The sequence below is a fragment of the Eubalaena glacialis genome, chromosome 5, assembly GCF_028564815.1.
Source record: "Eubalaena glacialis isolate mEubGla1 chromosome 5, mEubGla1.1.hap2.+ XY, whole genome shotgun sequence".
NCBI classification, from domain to species: domain Eukaryota; kingdom Metazoa; phylum Chordata; class Mammalia; order Artiodactyla; family Balaenidae; genus Eubalaena; species Eubalaena glacialis.
In genome coordinates this window covers 77354963-77377488 of record NC_083720.1, presented here as the reverse complement: position 1 = coordinate 77377488, position 22526 = coordinate 77354963, and the positions used below count along the sequence as shown (strand labels likewise).

General features: G+C 38.2%; 3 protein-coding genes across 10 annotated transcripts in view; 2 read left to right on the top strand and 1 right to left on the bottom strand.

The window, feature by feature from the left end:
- The window catches only part of PDCL2 (phosducin like 2), a 41622-nt gene extending 27844 nt beyond the window's left edge, over positions 1-13778 (top strand). The window contains exons 7-9 of the mRNA XM_061191006.1: positions 1086-1229; positions 9970-10178; positions 13621-13778. Of these exons, the coding sequence (XP_061046989.1) occupies positions 1086-1229; positions 9970-10178; positions 13621-13778 (511 nt within the window). The remainder of the gene's footprint in view (positions 1-1085; positions 1230-9969; positions 10179-13620) is intronic.
- Positions 13779-19455: 5677 nt separating this feature from the next.
- Positions 19456-21191, bottom strand: LOC133091790 (uncharacterized). The gene is made up of 4 exons (XM_061191005.1): positions 20958-21191; positions 20529-20890; positions 20315-20401; positions 19456-19906 (listed from the first exon to the last, which is right to left on the bottom strand). The coding sequence occupies exons 1-4, from the start codon at positions 21189-21191 to the stop codon at positions 19795-19797; spliced, it is 795 nt and encodes a 264-aa protein (XP_061046988.1). The 3' UTR covers positions 19456-19794.
- CLOCK (clock circadian regulator) overlaps positions 21021-22526 on the top strand; it is a 142350-nt gene continuing 140844 nt past the window's right edge. For 5 of the 8 annotated variants that reach the window (XM_061192321.1, XM_061192318.1, XM_061192315.1 and 2 more), the window contains exon 1: positions 21021-21123. The gene's annotated coding sequence lies outside the window, so the exon portion shown is untranslated. Of the gene's footprint in view, positions 21124-21331; positions 21424-22410; positions 22494-22526 lie in introns of those variants that run through there. The other 3 variants (XM_061192316.1, XM_061192317.1, XM_061192319.1) reach the window with 3 other exon arrangements.

Below are 22526 nucleotides of genomic sequence, written 5' to 3'. Positions count from 1 at the left end.
TGGATACCTAGGCTAACTTTGTTGGACTTACAAACGAATTGGATTTAATGAATGTGCTCTCAGAATGGAACTCGTTCGTATGTAGAGGACTTACTGTACAGAAAACAAGAAAATATAGTTAATACACAGAGAAAGAAGGGGAGTAAGTACTTCCAGGTACTTAGAGATACACAGTCAGTAACTTTTAACATACTTGCAGATATGTCAGAACCATTTGGATTTGCTTCATAAACTCAGGTATTCAACAGCTAAATCAAAGTATGTAAATTTTGAGATTTGTTTAACAAAGTTTTAAGGTTCTCTATAGATGAATAACTAGGTAACATTTATGAAAGGCTCATGGTGTGCTAGACACTGCCCTAAGAAATTTATATGTTTACACTTAATCCCGAACAATCCCATGAGAGCAGATTTTAGTTTTATTCACCTTGGGGGAAACTGAAGCTTGGATAGATTAAATAACTTACCCAAGTCCACGCTACTAGTGAGTGGGAGCTGGCACTTAGACCCAGTTCAGTCTGACCTTAGCGTCCATACTCATTTCTCTACCACCTCTCTACCTGCAATACATTTATAACAATTAATTGCATATATTCACAAAGGCTTTGAACTGAAAGTCAGCTTAGCATGATAGTTAAGAGCATGTCACTGGGGATAGTAATAGTACTAACTTCATAAAGTTTTTGCAAGGATTAAATTAGTTAACACACTTAAAACAGCACCTAGCAACATAGTAAGCCCTCAATAAATGTTAGTTATTATGTATACTCTCCCTTTATTTATTTAAGCTGTATATGAGCATTTGTTGGCCCAATGTCTAAATAAACTCTCTATAGCTATGATTGACTTAGTCTTAAACAAAAATAAAGTCAATAGCTAATTTCTTATACTTTACAATACCCATGATAAAGCAAATGCCCATATAAAAAGAGAAACTGGCATTGTAAAGCCGTTAATAGTTATTCTTTAAAGTGTTTGATATGTACTAGCATTACCTTCATTGCTCTAAATTATTACTGTATATGGGGATGGCCTTAAGAATATAATAATATTCTTATGTAATTTAATTTCTTTTTTTTAACTAGAGAAAAACGGTTACAGGAATGGAAAGCTCTTAAGAAAAAACAAAAATTTGGGGAATTAAGAGAAATTTCTGGAAATCAGTATGTGAATGAAGTCACAAATGCAGAAAAGGATGTGTGGGTTATAATTCACCTATACAGATCAAGGTAATTACCATAGCTTTTTGCAAAAGGCTAATATACTAATTTTTAATATACGTATTTCTGGTTTTAATATTTTATAAAGCATATAACAAAGATTAATCAAGAAAAATAAAGTAAATCAACCATACTTCAATTAAAAAAAGAAAAATATGGGCTTCCCTGGTGGCGCAGTGGTTAAGAATCTGCCTGCCAGTGCAGGGGACATGGGTTCGAGCCCTGGTCCGGGAAGATCCCACATGCCGCGGAGCAACTAAGCCCGTGCGCCACAACTACTGAGCCTGCGCTCTAGAGCCTGTGAGCCACCACTACTGAGCCTGTGTGCCACAACTACTGAAGCCCGTGTGCCTAGAGCCCGTGCTGCGCAACAAGAGAAGCCACTGCAATGAGAAGCCCATGCACCACAGCGAAGAGTAGCCCCCGCTCGCCACAGCTAGAGAAAGCCTGCGCGCAGCAACAAGGACCCAACACAGCCAAAAATAAATAAAGAAAAATATATGTGTAGAGTCATTGGCTTCAGGGATTAAATTAGGTATTTTAATATATTTTCATGTCTAATTTAAAGAACTTGTCATACTTCTTAGAAAAATAAGTACTCTTTGACAGTTAATTAAAAAAACTTATAGAAAATTTCAAACATACAGAAAAGTAGAAAGAATGATAAAATGAGCACCCTAAATGCCAGCCAGGTAGATTCAACAATGAACAGTTTGCCATATTTGTATCATTTTGTTTATATGTATGTGTGTGTATTTGTAGAACCATTTCAAAATAAATTACGTGATGCTTTACTCTGAAGTACCTCAGCATGCATCTTCAAAATATAAGGGCATTTTTCTATATAACCATTTTCTCACCTAATACCCAGGCAGTCCTTACTCAAATTTCTCCAACTGACTTCAAAATCTCTTTTATAAATACATATATTTTTGAACAAGGGTCCAATCAAGGATCATGCAGTGCATTTGGATATATCAGGTCTCTTAAGTCTCTCTTTTTTTTTTTTTGGCTGAGCCACATGGCTTGCAGGATCTTAGCTCCATGACCAGATATTGGGGCCATGGCAGAGAAAGCACTGAGTCCTAACCCCTGGACCGCTAGGGAATTCTGCTCTTAAGTCTCTTTTAACTGAATAATTCCCTTGCATTCCCTTATTCCCCCAAAACAGATAATTTCAGAGTGCCTAGTTGTATTAAGTATAACCCATATGTCCCCAGGCCTCACCAGCCTGCTGTAACAGTTACCAGGAAGAGTGGACTTTTCCCTAACTCCTGGCCAGAGGAGCTGCCAGCTCCCATAGTTTCACACATCTCTCATGGAAACAGCCCCTCTAGCTTTTGGTCCCAGCCCCTCTGCCTGGGCTCCAAGCCAAATAGGAACAGAGGTCATGACAGTAGCCCTCATGTCCTCATCTCATTCTCTGTATAAAAAATTTCTTCTCTCTTCAGATCCTCAGAGAAATTCTGAACAGAGCAACTTAGGCAAATTAGAACCCTGCTGTTTACCAACTCACCAGTTTCTCAAACAAGTTTTAATAGGACACCATGCCCCATAAAAGAAGACCTTACTTTTATTGTAACTAAAAAGATTGGTAATTAATTTTTGAGTAGTTTAAAGCCTTAAAAACAAGTCAGCCTTGTTTTCGATTTTATTCAATCTTACGCCTGTGTTCAGGTTCTAATTTGGGGCTTCTACATTATTCCTGTACCCAACTGTATATTTTGAACCTCAAATATCATAACTAGGCCCTTACCTATACCACTTATATGGTAAAACCAATGTGTAAATGATGCTGATTTTCATTCTTCAGAAATAGGTATGAGAAACACTGACATTTATAATACTGGGATCTGTGTGTGATAAATGTTATATACTGAAGTGATTCACTGAATGTCTTTTCTGAGACCCATTCTGATTAGCAGAATAGATGTTAGTTTTGAATGCTTATAACATAGTATAAAATTTACTTTAATGGTTATTTCTAGATGACTACTTTTGACCAATAATTTTCAAAAATTCATAAAAGAGGTTGAATGTGTTTTAGTCTCATCTAGGCTGTTTCAAACTGTTATGCTTTGATGGACTCAAAGAGTAAGAATCTGTTTTCATAATATTTTAAGTATTTATGACCTTCTCAGAAGGTTCCTGGGGGGCAATCTAAGATAGTTACATAAAATACGTGTTTTGGGACTTCCCTGGTGGTCCAGTGGCTAAGACTCCACACTCCCAATGCAGTGGGCCCGGGTTTGATCCCTGGTCAGGGAACTAGATCCCACATGCTGCAACTAAGAGTTCGCATGTTGCAACTAAAAGATTCCACACACCGCAACGAAGATCCCGCGTGCCGCAACTAAGACCCAGCACAGCCAAGAAAAAATAAAATTCGTTTTCTTGACATTAAGAAAATGTATTAATGTGTTGGTACAAAATTAAGAAAATTAATCTATAATCAAAGTTATAAAACAGAAAACAATTAATTGTGTTACACATGTTCTTTAGAAAAGTCTAGTTTTTAATAACTTTTTAATATTGTGAAGTATAACTGATAAATTTGTGTTTCTAGCTGCCTTCTAAAAATTTTACAGGAGGGTAAGAGTTTGTTTTTTAACTAGATTCCTAAGTTCTGTAATTTTAATGTCTCTTTGCCATTGAGGTTATAGGCTCAGCCTGCTTAGGGTACCTTAAAGGGATCTAGTTCACTCTGGGCCAGTGAACCTAGTGGCTTAACTTCAAGTCAGCTTTGTTTTCGATTTTATTCAATCTTACGCCTGTGTTCAGGTTCTAATTTGGGGCTTCTACATTATTCCTGTACCCAACTGTATATTTTGAACCTCAAATATCATAACTAGGCCCTTAACTTGTTTTCGGATGTCAGAGGTCTCCCTTAGTTTTAACAGTTCTTCTGGGGTTCAATTCTGGCCCTTGAACCCCAACACCAAGTCTTTTCCCTACCGCTTGCTGTCAGAACTGCCTTCAGGTAGCCACTTTCTCCCTGCACTGCAGTCTATTGTGCCATACTCTCCTAATTCCGTACTTTTCAGTGCCACGACCAATGCCCACCTGCCTTCTGCCATTAACACCACCCACCCCATAAGTGGGTCATACCACCGACTCAGCTCTCATTGTGATAGTAATCATAAAATTCTTCTAAATTAGATATTTGTGGGTTCATTTCACCTATTTGAGGGAAACTGAAACTTATAAAGTATTTATGTCATTGCTTTGTGTGGAAAACTGATTTAAGTTAGGCAGTACATGTTTTTCTAATATTACCTTTAGTATGCTATCCACTAAAATAAAGCAGTATCTAGATTTGTAGCAGGTTATACTTATCAGGATATATATGTATAGATATATTCTGAAATGTAAATTAAACATATAATGCATTTAATTTGTTTTTCTCTTAGCTTTTTGTTACATAAATTGATATATAACATCACTTAGTGTTAAGCTGATTTCTGAGGATTTTGTAGATGCTGGAGGTGCAAAGGCATATAAGGCATCTATCTCTCCCATTAAAGAAATTTCAGTAGAGGGAGACAATTAGATGTAATAATAATGTCTTTTAGGTGCTATGATTGAATTCTATACAGAGTAGAGTAAAGGCACTGAAGAGGGAGTAGTAAGTTCTACTCTTGGAGGGTAGAAGTACAGAACTTTCTGTAAAATAATTCTTGGTCTTGGCCTCAAAAATTAAGAAAAGATTCCCCGAGTTTACAGAGTTGGAGGAAGTAGACAGACTGAATGGGGTATTTCCGATGGGGTATGCAGCTTGAACAAAGGTACAGAAATAAGAGGGATCATCTTGCTTTAGAGGACCTTGAGTAATATGGTGGCAGGCAGACAACAATGCTGGAGAGATAGGCAGGAGCCAGACCACAGAGAACCTTGAAAGCTACACTGAGGAGCCCAGACTTTATCCTGAAGGCAGTGAGGAGCCATTGGAGGATTTTACAATCGAGGGAAGGGCATTTGTTACATGATGAGATTTTCCTGCTGAGCCTACTTTGTCAGTAGGGTCTAGGATGGGTTTGGGGAACCATGACTGGAAACACAGAGACCACTTAGGACAATCTGATGTTGCTCAGATGAGACAGGAAAGGAGGAAAGCAGTAGAGAAAGAGAGGAGAGGATAGGTATAAGATAAGGAGGTAGAATCAATATAACTTGATTACTTATTAGATATTGTAGAGGAAAGGGAGATTTTTTGGCCTGAGTGCACTGAGAAAATACAGATGTATTATGGTACAATGTATTATGGTATAGTTTAGATGAGAAAAGCTATAGATGGGCAGCTCATGAGCCAATATCAAAGATTACTAAATTAATGTATGTTTATATATGTCAGATGAAAATAAAATATTTAAGTTAAAATTATTTTTGTGTGATTCCCTGCTTTGACTTTTTTACCTTTGGTCCTGCTTTATCCATTTCCCCCACCTCTGGCAGCCACCAATCTGTGCTCTGTATCTATGAGCTTTTTTTTTCTTTCTTTCTAGATTCCACATATAAGAGAGATCATATGGCATTTGCTTTTCTCTGTCTAACTTATTTCACTTATCATAATACCCTTTAGGTACATTCGTGTTGTCCCAAAAGGCAAATTTTTGTTCTTTTCTATGGCTGAATAATATTCCATTGTATATATACCACAATTTCTTTGTCCATTCATCCATTGATGGACATTTAGGTTGTTTCCATATCTTGGCTATTGTAAATAATGCTGCAATGAATATGGGGGTGCATGTATCTTCTCGAGTTAGTGTTTTTTTCCTCCAGATAAATAACCAAAGGTAGAATTGCTAGATCATATGGTAGTTCTATTTTTAATTTTTTGAGGAACCTCTATACTGTTTTCCATAGTGGCTGTACCAACTTACATTCCCACCAACAGTGCACAAGAATTCTCTTTTCTCCATATCCTTGCCAACATGTTATTTCCTGTCTTTCTGAAAATAGCCATTTTAATAGGTGTGAGGTGATAGCTCACTGTGGTTTTGATTTGCATTTCCCTGATGATTAATAATGTTGAGTATATTTTCATGTACCTGTTGGCCGTCTGTATGTCTTCTTTGGAAAAATGTGTATTCAGATCTTCTGCCCATTTTTAAATCAGATTGTTTTTTTGCTATTGAGTTATATGAGTTCTTTATATATTTTGATATTAGCTCCTTATCTGACATATGATTTGCAAATATTCTCTCCCATTCAGTAGGTTGCCTTTCATTTTATTGATAGTTTCTTTTGGTGTGCAGAAGCTTTTTAGTATAATGTAGTCTCATTTACTTTTGCTTTCATTGCTTTTGCTTTTGGTGTCAGATTCAAAAAATCAATACCAAGACCTATGTCATTGCTTATGTTCTCTTCTAGGAGTTCTGTGGTTTCAGATCTTACATTCAAGTCTTTAATCCATTTTGAGTTAATTTTTGTGTATGGTGTAAGATAGGGATCAAGTTTCATTTTTCTGCATGTGGCTGTCCAGTTTTCCCAACACCATTTATTGAAGAGACTGTCCTTTCCCCATTGTATATTCTTGCCTTCTTTGTCATAAATTAACCATATAAGGTGTGGGTTTATTTCTGGGCTCCCTATGCTGTTCCATTGATCTTTGTGTCTATTTTTATGCCAATGCCATAACATTTTAATTACTATACCTTTATAATACAGTTTGAAATCAGGAAGCAAGATGCCTCCAGCTTTGTTCTTCTTTCTCAAGATTGCTTTGGCTATTTGGGTTTTTTGTGATTCTATACAAATTTTAGGATTATTTGTTCTCTTTCTGTGAAGAATTCCATTGGCATTTTGATAAGGATTGCATCGAATCTGTAGATTGCTTTGGGTACTATGAACATTTTAACAAAAATAATTTCCAATCCATGAGCACAAAGTATCTTTCATGTTTGTTTCTTTTTCAATTTCTTTCATTAATGTCTTGTAATTTTCAATATGCAGATCTTTCACATCCTTGGGTAAGTTTATTCCTGGGTATTTTATTCTTTCTGATGCAATTATAAATGGGATTGTTTTCTTTATTTCTCCTTCTGATAGTTCATTATTAGTGTATAGAAACACAGCTGGTTTTTGTAGATTGATTTTTTTTTTTTGATGGAGTCTTTAGGATTTTCTACATATAATGTCATGTCATCTGCAAATAGTGACAATTTTACTTCTTCCTTTCCTATTTGGATGCCATTTATTTATTTATTTATGTATCTTGCCTAATTGCTCTGGCTAGGACTTACAATATTATGTTGAATAAAAGTGGTAAGAGTGGGCATTCTTGTCTTGTTCCTCATCTTGAGGAAAGGCTTTCAACTTTTCACTGTTGAGTATGACATAAGCTGTGGGCTTGTCATATATGGCCTTTATTATGTTGAGATACGTTCCCTCTATACCCACTTTGTTGAATTTTTTTTTTTTTTTAATTTGTGAAACAAGTTTAGCAAAATATATTGAGGATAAAAGCCAGAAACTGGTAAGGAAAAGCCAAATTAAAAAAGATACAAGTCTTCCCCCAAATATTGATAAGACCTAGCGCATTACCATTGATTTCAGTTTTCAGGGTTTGTTTAAAAATGGAGCAAGAACTCAAAAGTACATGCGAAGCAATTTGAGTGCAGAAATCCTTATTCTTCCTCTATCATTTATGTTTGTCTGGCCTACAATGAACTAAACTGCAATTTTTTTCTTAGTGGTTCAGCTTTATCAAGTTTTTCCAAAGCATGCATTTGATTTTCTTAAGAACTACAATGATTTTTGTTGTCCCATTTTTATTTATTTGTTAATTATAATAAAATGTGCAATGGGCATAAATAGGTGTAGAGGGAAAAAACAGACAAAAGTCCAGAAGGGTTACCACCTGCCTGGGGCATGCAGTATGCCCTGGCATGAGCCACTCAGTTAAGAGAGCTTCGACTTCAACTATAGGTGTGACAGGTTTTAGGAGTTGAGAATACAAAGGGGAATAAGATGCTCTTATGGTATAGTACAAAAGGCCAATTAAACATTATATATATATATTTTGAAAGGACATATAAAGTGTAGTACAAGAGAAAAAAGTATTAATTTTGTCTGTTTAAAGAACTTTTCCCTAATTAACATCAGTTCACACAAATATTTCTTTCCTCTACACTGTTGTTTCAAATATGCTCTATATGAATGATGAGAAAATGCATACAAAGGAGAAATACACGTATCAAATTCAGTGTTTTTTTTTTTAAAGAAAATACTAATGAAGATCAGATTTTTTTTTTTTTTTTTGGTTGAGGGAGGAGGGGAGATGAAGTTCATCAGCTGTTGATATCACAATGGATAAGACTGCCCAGTGAATGTGCCTAGAATTAGAAAAGGGTCTAGGACATAATTACAAGGAATATCTACATTTGAGGTATAGACAGAAGAAGGAAGTCAAAGGAGTAAAAAGGAAATTAATAGAAAGTGTTATCACAGAAGTCAAAAAAGGAGAACCCTTTAACAAAGGAAGTGAACAGAACATAGAGATTTTTTTTTTATCTTTTTCAGCTAGGCTGTGACCAGAAGGAGAGAGAGTAGTTTATTAGAGGGAGAGTGAGAAGGGACATTTTAAAAAATTTAGTAATTTGAATATGTTTATATAAAGTGGAGAAGGAAAGGTTAAGAAAACAGGAAGAGAGGGAAGCAGAATAACAAAGGCCCCATAGGAAATGAAAAGAGTGTGGGATAAAGCAGAGGATTAGCTTTGAAAGAATTTGATAAATCTGTGAGTGAGTGATAGACTGAGAGAAAAGGGACTAATTAAAGTGTGAGTGTGATGAGAGTTAAGTGATAGAGCAGGAAGAATTGTAGGTTTTGGTTACATTTCCAATCAATTTTAAATTTCTGATGAAGAATAGTTCTGGATGATGGGGAACAGGATATGGCATGTCAAAGAGAAGGATGGATGAAGTTTGTTAGAGTAAAGGAATTCAAGGAAGCTTGAAATAAGAACTTCAGATGTGATGATCTCATGTGGAAATAAACCCTTGATGAAGAGTTGGGATCCCCTTGTTTCAATTCAGAGCTGCTAAGGAGTCCCTAGATATGTCCTGTTTTTTTCTTTTCTTTTTTCTTTCTTTCTCCTCCCCCCCACTCCCCCCTCCCCACCCACCATGTGCTATAAACTAGGAACTGGCTCGATTAAATTGATGCTAAGTCAGATGTGGTTAGCTTCAGTTAGGCAGCAAATTCCCATGGTAGCAAGCTTCATTCCCAGGCTATAACGGTGTTTGTAATAAAAATCAGAGAACTTGGGACTTCCCTGGTGGTCCAGTAGCTAAGGCTCCATGCTCCCAATGCAGGGGGCCCGGGTTCAATCCCTGGTCAGGGAATTAGATCCCACAAGATGCAACTAAAGGTTCCACAAGATGCAACTAAAGATTCCACAAGGTGCAACTAAAGATTCCACAAGATGCAACTAAATATCCCACAAGACGCAACTAAAGAAACTGCATGCCACAATTAAAAGATCCCTCATGCTGCAACAAAGATCCTGCGTGCCACAACTAAGACCCAGTGCAGGCAAATAAATAAATATTTTTTAAAAAAATCAGAGAACTCTATAGTTCATCATTACTAAAGGTAAAAATAGAGGATAGCAATTGATATGCTCTTATATTAAAAGAGTATCTAAAGATATATTTTTGTCATGGAGATGTTTCACTTATTTTATTAGATTGAGATGAGTAGTCTTGTTTTTTAACGACGTTGTGGGTACTGTTTCTCTTTTTAGCATCCCAATGTGTTCGTTGGTTAACCAGCATCTTAGTCTCCTAGCAAGAAAGTTTCCTGAAACTAAATTTGTTAAAGCCATTGTGAATAGCTGTATTCAACACTACCATGACAATTGTTTACCAACAATTTTTGTTTATAAAAATGGTCAGATAGAAGGCAAATTCATTGGAATTATAGAATGTGGAGGGATAAATCTCAAGCTGGAAGGTAATGATGTTACTTTTAAATTCATTTGTAAAAAAAACTTCTATAAATTAACATATATCATGAAAGTTTATTTTCATAAAACGTAAGGTTTTTCCTCTTATTTCTTATCTCCTCTTACTTCTTTTTCTTCTTAGATGCCTCCAGATTAATTTTCCTACAGTAATACTATCATAACACGCATTTGCTTAAATCCTTAATGGTTCCTTGTTTCAAGTAAGTTAAAAATTCAGAACCATATGCTTGAAACTTTCAGCCCATCTATACAATTATACTTCTCAGTGCTTCCTAGTTGCTGCTCCAGCCAGGCTGGTCTTCAACCACTACCCCAGACGCACTTAACTCATTTATGGCTTTATACTTTGTTTCATACTCTTTCCCCGTACCCCAAATACCCTACCCTACTTTTTTCTTCCATCCAAACCCTATTCCTTCATGGGTCTCCTAGGTTACCATTTATTCCATTATGTGATTCTGGACCAATTTATAATCTGTTTTCATCCTCTCTACTGAATTTCTATAGCATATATTCTCTATACAACTTATTTTCCACTTACCTACATACTGTCAGATTTTGTTGGTTAACCAATTCCCTTTGAGTTTTGTCTCCCTAACAGGTACAAGGACTATGCCTACTACTATTTTCTTTTTGACAGTACACAGCACAGGACTTTATATTTTTACCTTTTTAAATAATGTTTACTTTCTAACTTAGTTCTAAGACCATATTCTTCAGTTCGTCATTTCTTGGAACTGCTTTAATCCTGTATTATTAAAATCTTTCTCTCAGACAATCGTATTAAAGCCATTGTGAATAGCTATTTTTAACAGCTCTTTCTTTCACTCTCTCATTCCCCTAAAACTGCTTTTGGCCTTACTAAGACCTCCAGTATTTTGATTGTTCCAGAATTTTCCTTCTCCCAGTCTCTAAGGCCCCTCTTTGTTTTACTACCTTGTTTTTTCAGCTTGTACCTTATCCTCTAAATTTAAAAACTACATAAGAATACAGACAATAATATAGTAAATATTCATGTAATCATTACCAAAAATAACAAATGTGAACATTTGTTCATGTTTGCTTCAGCTATTTGTTTATTATTGAAAAACCAGTACAGATATTGTTGAGGTTGCCTGTATTTCCATTCCTAATCCTGTTCCCCTCCCTGCCTCACTAAGCAATCACTATCATGAATAGCGTGTTATCTGGTCCATGCTTTTTTAAATTGTTATATTTGAAAAAAATTTTTTAATTGTAAAATACACATAACATGAAATTTACCATTTTAACCATTTAAAAATATACAATACAGTATTATTAACTGTAGTTATTGTGGTATACATTACATACCTGGGACTTAATTTATAAATAATGTTATTTAATCATTTTTAAGTATATCTTTAAGTGATATTAAGTATTGATATATTTTCACTGTTGTGCTGCTATCATCGCCATTATCCATCTCTAGAACTCTTTGCATCTTGCATAACTGCAACTCTATATCCTTAAACAATAACTCCCTATTCTCTGCTCCCTCCAGCCCCTGGCAACCACCATTCTGCTTTCTACCTCTGAATTTGACTCCTCTCAGTACCTCGTATAAATGAATCATACAGTGTTTGTCCTTTTGTGACTGGCTTATTTCACTTGGCATAATGTCCTCAAGGTTAATCCATGTTGTAGCATGGGTCAGCATTTCCTTCCTTTTTAAGGCTTTAAGGCTGAATAATATTCCATTGTATGTTTTTATAGCACATTTTGTTTACCCATTAATGTGTTGATGGAAAGATTTGTTGCTTCTATCTTTGGCTGTTGTGAATAATGCCGCTATGAACATGGACGTGCAAATAACCTGTTCTAGTCCCTGTTTTCAGTTCTTTTGAGTGTATACTCATAAGTAGAGTTGCTAGATCATATGATAATTCTACTTTAGTTTTCTGAGCGACAGCATACTGTTTTCCATAGGGGCTGCACCATATTGCACTCCCACCAACAGTACACAGGAGTTCTAATTTCTCTGCATCCACACCAACACCTGTTATGTTGTTTTGTTTTTTAAAATAGTAACCATCCTAATGTATGTGATGTGTTTTTCCCCCACTGGCTTTTTATATTTCCAGTGTCATTTTTCAGGATTAAAAAAAATGCTTCAATCTGTTTCTGAAATTTCTACTATGTTCCACTGGTCTGTTTGTCTATCCCTGAATCAATATAGCACTGTGTTAATTACTGTACCTTTCTAACAATCTAGTTGTCTCTAGTAGGGCAAGTCTTTTTCAAAATTTAATATAAATGTTGGAATTAGTCAAGTTCTATGAGAAATACTGTTGGTTAGTTATTAGAATTATATTTATAGATTAATTGTTGGAGACTTGATATCCTAATAATAGTGAATGTTCCTATCCATGAATAAGATATAGCATGTCACTTATTTTGGTCTTCTTTCATTTTTTGGTAATTTTCCTCATAAATATAATATATTTACAGTTGGCCCTTGAACAACACAGGGGTTAGGAGCACTGACCCCATGCAGTCGAAAATCCACACATAACTTTACAGTTGGCCCTGTGTATTTGCAGTTCTGCATCTGTGGATTCAACCAACCATGGATCATGTAGTACTATAATATACATTTACTGAAAAAAATCCACGTATAAGTGAACCCCTGCAGTTCAAACCTGTGTTGTTCAAGGGTCAATTGTATTACTTTTCATAATGTAATATATTTTGTAATTTTCCTCATAAGTGTATTTTGTAATTTTCCTCACAAATGGTCTGTTCATTTATACAGTGCTTAGGAATAAATTTAACAAATAAGGAATTTGCAGGGTTGGGGGATTTTGGTTATCAGTTCAATTCTTTTCAGTTTCTCTCTTGAATACGTTTTCGTAATTCACATTTTTGTTGAAATTTTCCCACTAAAATTTTCAAATGTATTGGCATACTTTTTTTCTCATAGTAGTCTCATGGCTTTAAAATCTTTATCTTGGTTATTCCCCATGTAAAATCTTTATATTATTTGGTTTCTTTCCTTTACTTGTGATCATTTTTGCCCAAGGTGTGTCTATTAGTCTCTTCAAAGAATCAACTTTTGATTTTGTTGGTCACCTCTACTGATTTTGTTTTTCTACTTTTGCTAAAGTCTTTTCTTCATTATATGCCTCATTCTGCTTTCTTTGGGTTTACTTTGGTTTTTTTCCTAACTTCTTGATTTGTACTTTCAAAGCACTATTTTCAGTCATTTTAAAATAAACATTTTAACCATAATTTCTCCCTTTAAGTATAACTTTTATGTATCCAATGTGTATCTTGATATTGTAGTACTTTCATTGTAATCTAGTTCTAAATACATCATCATTTCCACATTAATTTTATTAGAGTCAACTTCTGTTTCATATAGATGTTCCAAGATTTTTATCTGATTTATTGATGGATTATTTATTGCAGAACTTGAATGGAAGCTAGCAGAAGTTGGAGCAATACAGACTGATTTGGAAGAAAACCCCAAAAAAGTCATTGTAGATGTGATGGTATCTTCAATTAGAAACACTTCTATTTATGATGACACTAATAGTTCAAACAGTGATAATGATGATACCAAATAGAAATATTTAATAAATAGCTTTAAAGTGTTTATATACGGAATATTTTATTTGCCACTGCCTTTATAATCAAAGATCAGAAAATTCATAAATAAATTTCTTTTCTTTTTTGTATTAGAATCATAGCTTATATGTCATTATAAAAACTTTCAGGTATTTTAGAATATTCATTGCCTCCAACAAAACTAGAATTTGTACTGAACCCTTAATATTTTTTTGTGATTTATCCTTTTTCGGGTCCTTATTGGACAAAAACAAAAATATTACAAGTACTCTGTGTTGCCTGCTCACTTCCAAAGAGGTCTATGGGTAAAAATGATGAAAGAGAACCATGAAATTTCATTTAATTTACTTCAATCAATATTAAAGTCTATTATTTAGGGGCTTTGAATGAAAATACTTGAATTTATGACCATACGACTTTTCTTTGAAATCTCTTACCTATTAAAAAAATTAACCAATCAATAGAAAAAATGCAATTTAAAGATTCTGAAAAGTACACAAGAAACTTCTCCACTCATTATTGTAGTTTTTAATAGTTGTTCTATTATTAAGTTAGAAAATATTGACTTACTAAGTATACTCACTCACAGTTAGGCTACAGAATCATTAGAACTGTATGACATTGTAAGTCATACAATGTAAGTTTCTAAATCATGAGGAGAAGTGAGAAAAATATATTGTGAGGCTTACGTATGTTTTAATAGTAATCACAGAAGAATTCATCATGAGAAAATATGTAATACGAGGACACTGAAGAAGACCTGCAGGATGTTTTATCTTGGCTTAATAATTAACATCACTTTTAGAGAAAATGGTATTAAATCCAGCATGTAATAATAGTTCAATAACAGATTTTATTCTTCTACTATTTTTGTATTGATGACCCATCATTCTGATTATGGATATTCACTGATGTCTGTGAGAGAATCTAGACTTTAAATGATTAGATTACAAAAATAAATTGGTGAGAATTGAGGCAGTTTAACACGGAATCAGAAAAGGCTCTTTGCTGTTCTTGGGGGTGAGTTGGGATCACAGAGGCTGCAGAGAATGATGAAGTAAAGGAAAGTTAAATACAGATTGAGTAAGGTAATGATAATTTATTTCACCAGATAAGGTAAAATCAAATGATCTAACTTTGGAAAGAATCAGGAAGACCCCTTCTGAGATAGCAAAGAAAGGTTTTGAAAATATACATATTGGGATGAAGGGAAGGAAAGTTGGGAGTTGCACACAGTGGTCTTTATTATAGCTTTATGCACACATATCAGAGACATAATTACCTATAAGATCCAACTCCTGAAATTCTCTAACAAATGGATGGAAAAATTCCTATTGAGGATAAAACAGTTGTGGAAATTAAGGGAAAAGCCATATTATCATAAAGTTAAAATGTAACTTTAATGCCGTCTAATACATATAAGTATAAACATTATTTTCCTTCCAATTGAAACTAAATGCAAAAGGTTCCCCTAAATGTAATCTTTTTTTAGTAAATCCATATTTTCCTATTTCCATTTTTAAGTTAAAATTAACAGAGGAAGTACTAAAAGTATTTAAGATGTCTGAATAAAAAGATCCATATTTCTTTTAACTCTTAACTCAAATCCACCAGGTGGCAGTAGTTTTTACATACAAGCACAGTTCATGAAAACTTTAACATTTGTAAAATTCATAAAATTATAGCATGTTAGAGGTGGCTGGTTTTGATTACAGCCTCAGCCTTTTTCAAGTAACGCACACACACACACACACACACACACAAATACATTCTTCTAGCAAGTACTCGTGCTTGCCAATACAGGTCGGTACTATTTCATACCCTACTTCATTTATACATTCTCACTTAAGTAGGGTATAAATAATTGTTAGAATGTGGGGGAATTATTTAATATTTAATATTGTGTTTCCCATTTTATTGAATGAATTTTTATTTGCTGGGATAAACACTTAAAAGGTTTTTTGAAATTGCCAATATTCAAACATTTTTGACCTACAAAAATGGATATTTCATATAGCCAACCTAATAGTTTTCTCTATTCCTTGCTGCCAACCATGCTGTACTGAAACTCCCTTCCCTACTTTATAGTGTCTCTTATTGGTCAAAGTGTGGTCCTAGAATCAGCAGCCTCCCCAGGGAGCTTGTTAGAAATGCAATCTCTGGCCCCATCCCAGACTAGCTGAATTGGAATTTTTGTGTTAATGAGATCCTCAGTTGATTAAGCTGCACTAGTTAGCAAGTCCCCTAAAGACATCTTGAACATATTCTTTAACTCTTCTCTCACACTTTTGGTTATGAAAAGTCTGTCTGGTTTAAAACTCCAATCTCAGTTCCCAGGCAAGTGTTCTCTGGCTGAACTTGTGACTCAGGAACTCTGAAGATGGAAGGTGGAGTTTGTTTTTAGCCAATTACTTCCCTCTCTTTTCAAGGTCCATTCTCTGTGGTTTGGGGACTGGGAGGGAGATTAAGGAAGAAAGGGATAAGTTTCTCTTAACTGGGTAAATACAATCCATATTGCATCAAAATGTTCACTCTTTAATGGGCACATTGAGTTCTAGAAACTCAGAGGCAGCCTCTCCACTGCACGGTTCCTTGATATGGGCGATCAGTCTGCAGCTCTTTCTCTTTTGATCTCTCTCAGTTCCCACTCCCAGAAGTATACCAGCCTCTTGCTGCTAGAATTTCTTTTCCCCTTAGGTGTCAAGATGTTTCAAACCCGGCCGGCACTTTCTTCGCAGCACTGATGGACCCTGTAGAAATTTACATATCCTTGCCATGCCAAATTGTAGGAGTTACATTATTCCAGCCCACTTCCTGGCTAGCTGTTTCTCTCCAAGTCTCTATCCTCCTGTTCATGTAGTTGGATGCAGAGCATATCAACAATCTGCAAGAGATGAGATGCCAGTCTCTTCTTACAGTCACTGCAGTTTCTCTAGCTGATTCTGTTGGAGCCTTGTTCACTTAACGTAGAGTGGGGTGGGGAATAAATGGGAAATGAAAAGCCACAGTGCTCTCCAGGAACCTCGTAAGACATGGCTCCAATGATTCTCTCATCCTCCTCTTCTCATGTGTTCTGCTTATATGCCTGAAAGTGGGAGTGGGAGGTTTTGACCATGTTAGGTCCAGTTTTGTCCAGCTTGTAGTCTTGGCTGAAGGAGTAAGTATCTGGGTCCAAATGTAAGCAGCTATTTAGAGGGTGAGTACTTCATGTTCTTTGTTGCCTATTTTGGACCTCATTCAGCAGCCTCTCATACAGGTGTTAGCTATGTCTATTACAGTGTTATATATTCTTGTGGGTCCTCAAATACTCAATTACTAACACAGTACTAGTGTTTCACTAACCGTTTTCAGTTTATCTCTCCTTTGTACTTTAATACACATTGCTAAGTTTACCTCCTGACAAGACTATAATCTGCCTACAATCATAATTTGGAATATAAGAATGATCCTAAAAATCTTCTAGCATGTTTTAACTTTCATCTCATTCATTCATTCATTCAATCATTCATTTAACTCAAGCATTGAAATGGATGCTGCATGTACAGTGGTGAAGAAAACACATGGTTCTTGCCTCCTGGAATTTACCATGTAGTGGTGACAGGGGGAAGATAGTTAATAGATAAGAAAACAAATATCAAAAAAAGCACAGTAATAGAGAATAACTGTGGGTACTATGTGCCGGGGGCAGGTGAGAGGTAGGAGGGAGACCTCTTAAATAGGGTAGTTAGATCTTTGAGACATGAAGATTGAGTAGGAACCAGCCAGGAGAAAAGGTAGGAGGGTGGTCCAGGCAAGGGCACAGCATGTACCAAAGTCTGAGAATACACAGAGATTAGCAAGGAACTGGAAGTGTTACAGGAAAAGAAGAAAATGGTAGGACATGAGGTTGGAGAGGTAGCAGGGGCTAGATCAAAGAGGTTATTATGGCCACAATTAGGAATTTGGATATAATGGGAAACAATAAGGATTTTAAGTAGGAACATGTGATTTTATTTATATTTTTAAAAGAATATTCTTGCTGCTCTGTGGAGAAGAGATTGAAGGGAGCATCTAAGATATTTGAGACAGTCAAGAGGAGACATCAGATAGACAATTGGATATGTGTTTGGAACCCAAAGGAGAGGTGTAGGCTGGAGTTGCAAATCTATGAGTTGTTTCAACCATGCCTAGGGTTTCAACAACAAATCATAAAAATCTAAAACCACCCATCCTTATCACCTAACCTTTCTGCAGTAGTTTGTAATTTACACTTGATCATCACAATTCTGAGATGCTTTTCTTCTCACTTTACACATAAATACCCTGATGCTCAGAGAAATTACTTAACTTGCTCAGTGTCTCTTAGTAAGTATTAGTCAGGATTTAAGCCTAGACTTTTGATTACAAAGTTTATAATACCACCTCATATTATTGACTTCCCTCTATTTAAAGGGATCTAGAAAGGATAAGAGTAATTGACTAAACCATGAAGGATTCTTAAAAAAAAAACAAAAAAAACCCTAACAGTATATTCCCTATTATGCATATCAAACTTCCCATGTTCCAATTCACCTTAAACTATAGTGGTAAAACTAGGAATGTCAAGGAAAGGATGGATGAGAGAGGTATTATGAAAGAACAGAAAGGACATAAGGACACAGGGAACTAGGGGAAGAAATTGAGCAAGAGATCTAAGACCTACACAAAAAGGAACATCATTAATAATAGCCAATGTGGGATTTCTTATGTACCAGGTAGTACCATACACACACACACACACACACACACACACTCTATCTATATTCTTTATCTTCTCTCAATTATCCTATGAGACAGGATTATTATTATCCTTTATTTACAGATGAGGAAAGTGAAGAACAGAGAAATAACTTACTCAGAGTCATGCAGATATTAAGTAGTGGGGCTGGAATAAATCCTGGCCTTTAATTCCCAATTCTGTACTCTTAGCCACTAAGCTATATTGCCTCCATCAAGACATCAACTGTGGAGATCAGCTGGGAAGGGAGTTGGAAATGCTCAGTTTAAATGATAGCAAGGTGGACAAGAAGAAATGAACAATATTTGAATTACATAAATTGTGTTTAAGGAGAGGATTTAGGCTGGGGGACAATTTAGGGTCTATGAAACTATGAGGTAGGATTTTTCTTTTAGGGAAAAGTGGAGTCTGGCAGTTGGAAATGTGATTAAAAATATACAGTTTTCGTCTTGGAGAGAATATGGGTAGAAAGATAAGTTGTGAACTGAGCCACGGGAAATGGCTGAGTGGTGGCAGAGGACTGAGAAGAAAAACGGGATTATCAACAGGTCTTGGTAAATGATTAAATACATAAAGTAAGAGAGGAAGGAGTCAAAGATGAACATGATATATTCCTAGTGAGTAAGAGGACAATGGAACCATTAAAAAGGGCAAAGGTATTTTTGAAGATATGTGGTTCTAGATGATGCAGAATATGAGATCACTTTCTCTAGAATAAAATCCAAACATCCACATCCTAGGAAAAGCGTTCAAACCCTCTTGTCTAGTTGAAACCTTCCTTATCAGTATTATTAATCTTGCCTCCTCTCTTGTTACCAGTATGTTAGGACTCATGATCGCAAGTGACAGAAAACTTCTCATTGGTTTAAGCAATAAATACATGAAAGAATTTATTGAGTAACTTAGCTGAAATTTCCAGAATTATCTAGTCCACAATGGATTCAGGGCATCAAACATGTCTCCAGGCCAAATCTCCATTTTTGAATCTGCTTTCTTCCATGTTGCCTTCTTTCTCAGAATCTGTGAGTGGGAAGATGGCTTCAGGCTTCCATTTTTCCAGACTTAAATCCATTGGAAAAGAGAGATCACCCTTCTTAGTAAGTCTAACCTAAGGCAGAGGATTAACTCAAATATGTTTTCCTCTGGAGTCCTGCCCCAGCCATATGGTCTGAGAGTGAAGAAAGGATAGTTCTCCAAAGGAAATGATCAGAATAGGGAAAGACTGCTAAGCAGGAAAAAAAATGTCTACTAAAATCCTGTCATATGATGACTCCATCATGCTTTCCCACTGTCGACAGAAAAATCCTCAGGTGAATGATCAGGGATCTGAATAAGTTCCTCGATTCTGATGTTCCTTTTCTCTTGAGTACACTGCAAGAATTTGAAATGTTTACTGAGATGAATGCTACCTCGAAGGGAGGATTTTATAGTCACAACAGTTGTTTATTTATTGAAACAAGAAAATGGCTTCTATTTCAAACCCCAAGGACATTCATTAAAATATGAAAACTATTAGGAATTAGAAAAGTAAAAGATCTCTTTTCCAATAATTTTCAACTACTGAAATGTGCTTTCCCTTGTGGACCAAGTGTGTCTTAACCATCGAGGGAAGTAATTTCCCCCTAAGATAAGGGGGAGATATTCACACGTTTTTCTAACATGGGAAGCAGTGCAAATTAGGGTCCTGGTTTATCCCCACTGCTTCATCTCCCATCTTCCTTTATACTGTCACCTGGTCTTTAGGGCCAGGTAAAAAACTCCAAAGGAGCACATCCATACCTTCTTTGGCTTCCCTCCTCCAGCCAAGGATTCACGTCCGGTCTCCCCAGGCCCACCCTCCAATAAGAAGCGACTAAAGCAGTGCACCTGCAGGAGAGGGGAAGGGAAGAGTCTGGAGATCCAGTCACCTTCACAAATCCCCTCTTCCAGTCCAAGGAGACAGAACGCAAGTGATACCACTGGAAGGGGAAAAAAGTCTTTCGCCCGCTAATACCCGAAAATTTTTTCCTGGCGTTGGCAAAATGATTTGCTTTTCAAGAGAGAGAGGGTCCGCTTTTTGGCCTCTGGATCCCTCATACAAGAAACTCTCCTTTCTCTCCTCCTCCTCGCTCCTCGAATCCAGGGTGAAAACCAAAGCCGCCCTGACCCAAAGTTAACACTCCCGGGTTCGGCCGCACCCTCAGCCGACCAGGCCCCGCCTCCCCTGCTTTCCAGTAACCGGTGCGGGGAAGGAGCGCCAGGGCGATCTCGGTTTTCCTGCACGGCCGGCGGCGGCCGCGTATCGCGCAAACGCGCGGCCCAAGGGAGCGGGAGTCTCCTCCGGCGCCCGGGAACCCCTCCGCAGCTCAGGGCTGCCTAACGGAGCAAGTCGCATGCGCACCGAGACGCGCCGGGGAAAGGGAGAGTGAGGGGAGGGGCGAACGCAGAGCACCGGCCGTCGGAGCCCGAGGGGGGGGGGGTCACCGATGACGCATGCGCCGAGAAGGAGTGCAATCACAGCCTCGGCTTGCGGCGACCGGCTTAAAAAAGGAAACACCCGAGACCGAGAGGGCGAAGGAAATCTGGCCGCCGACGCGTGCGCGCTCCCGGTGAGTGGCGCCCCACCGGGTGGGCCTGGGGCTTGACGTCCGCCGGTAGGCTTGCCTGGGCGGCGCATGCGTGCTACCGGTGCTGGTGGAGGAGGGGAAGGAAAGGGAGGGGGAGGAGGAGCGGGAGGCAGTCGCGGTGAATTGTTTGGGGGTGGGTGGGGGGCGCCGCTCAGCCGCAGGTACTGCCTGAGCTGGGAGCCACGGCGTCTTCCGGGCGCAGCCGGGTTAGCTGTTGCGAGTCACCGCAGCTAGGCTCCAGGGTGGGGGAGGGAAGAAGCCGGAGCCGCCGCAAGCCACACGGTGAGGGCGCGGGGAAGGGGAGGGAGCGGGGGGCGGTGTGTACGGGGCCGGGGGGCGGCGGCCAGGGGAGGGGCGGGCGGGTGCTGAAGCCCAAGTTTTGCCCGTCGCCCTACTATGTCTTTTCTCGGGAGTTGGGGCGGAGGCCCGCCGCGGTTGAGGGGCCCTCCGGAAAAGCTGGGGTTACCTGCGGGGCAGGGGCGGGATTGGGGTGCACGGCGGGGCCGGGTGGCTGGAGCGCGCTCTTGGGCTGGGGCCGATTCGAGCGGCAGAGCGGCCGGGAAAGCCGGAGACCGGGTGCGGAGAGGGCTTTCGCTGGGGACCCGTTAGGCCTTGTGACCCACTTTATTCCTGTCACAACTCGGGCACGTTTGGAGCGGAGCCCAATGGGGCGCCAGGACGGCCAGCTTCTCCGGGGAACCCCCGCCCTCCCGGCCCTCGGCCCTCGGCCCTCGCGCCGCGGTCCGCAGTCCGTGCGGCGGCCACCGCCGCCCGTGGGCTGGTTCCGTTAGTGGTCGCGGTTCCGGGGCTCGGTCCCCGGGGAGCGCGCGGCTCCGCGCGTCCGACTCGAGCGACTGCGCGGGTTCGAGGGTGCCCCGCGCGACGCCGCTTCTCCTTCCTTCCGTCCACCCGCGCCCGCCTGCTCCCTGTCACCGCGGCAGCTGGCTCCTCTAGCTGCCTTCCCGCCGGCGAAGCCGGAGTCTCTAGCTAGTCCTGGAGCTCTGGCCCCAGGAGTGTAGTTTCCAACGCGTAGCGCCGCAGAGCTTATATTCGTGAGTGCGTTTTCGCCGGTGTAGAAGTCGTCCTGTTAGTAATAGTGAGCAGAATCCTGAAAGGTAAAAGCCTCGGCCTCTGACCTGGCAAATGAAAGATCGAATCAGGTGGCGGTTTCTTGCTATCAGAATGCCACGCTCTACGACTTTAAGCCTTTCTAACCTTAAAAAAAAAAAAAAGAAAAAAAAAGAAAAAAACCAATGTCTTCTTTTACAGTGAAAGGAAAGCCCAAGAAGTAAAGAAACTTTTACAGTAATTGTTGATTTGGCTATTATGCTGATCCCCCGAATCAAAAAAAGGTAATTTCACTTGAAGTCTGCATTCTAATTTGT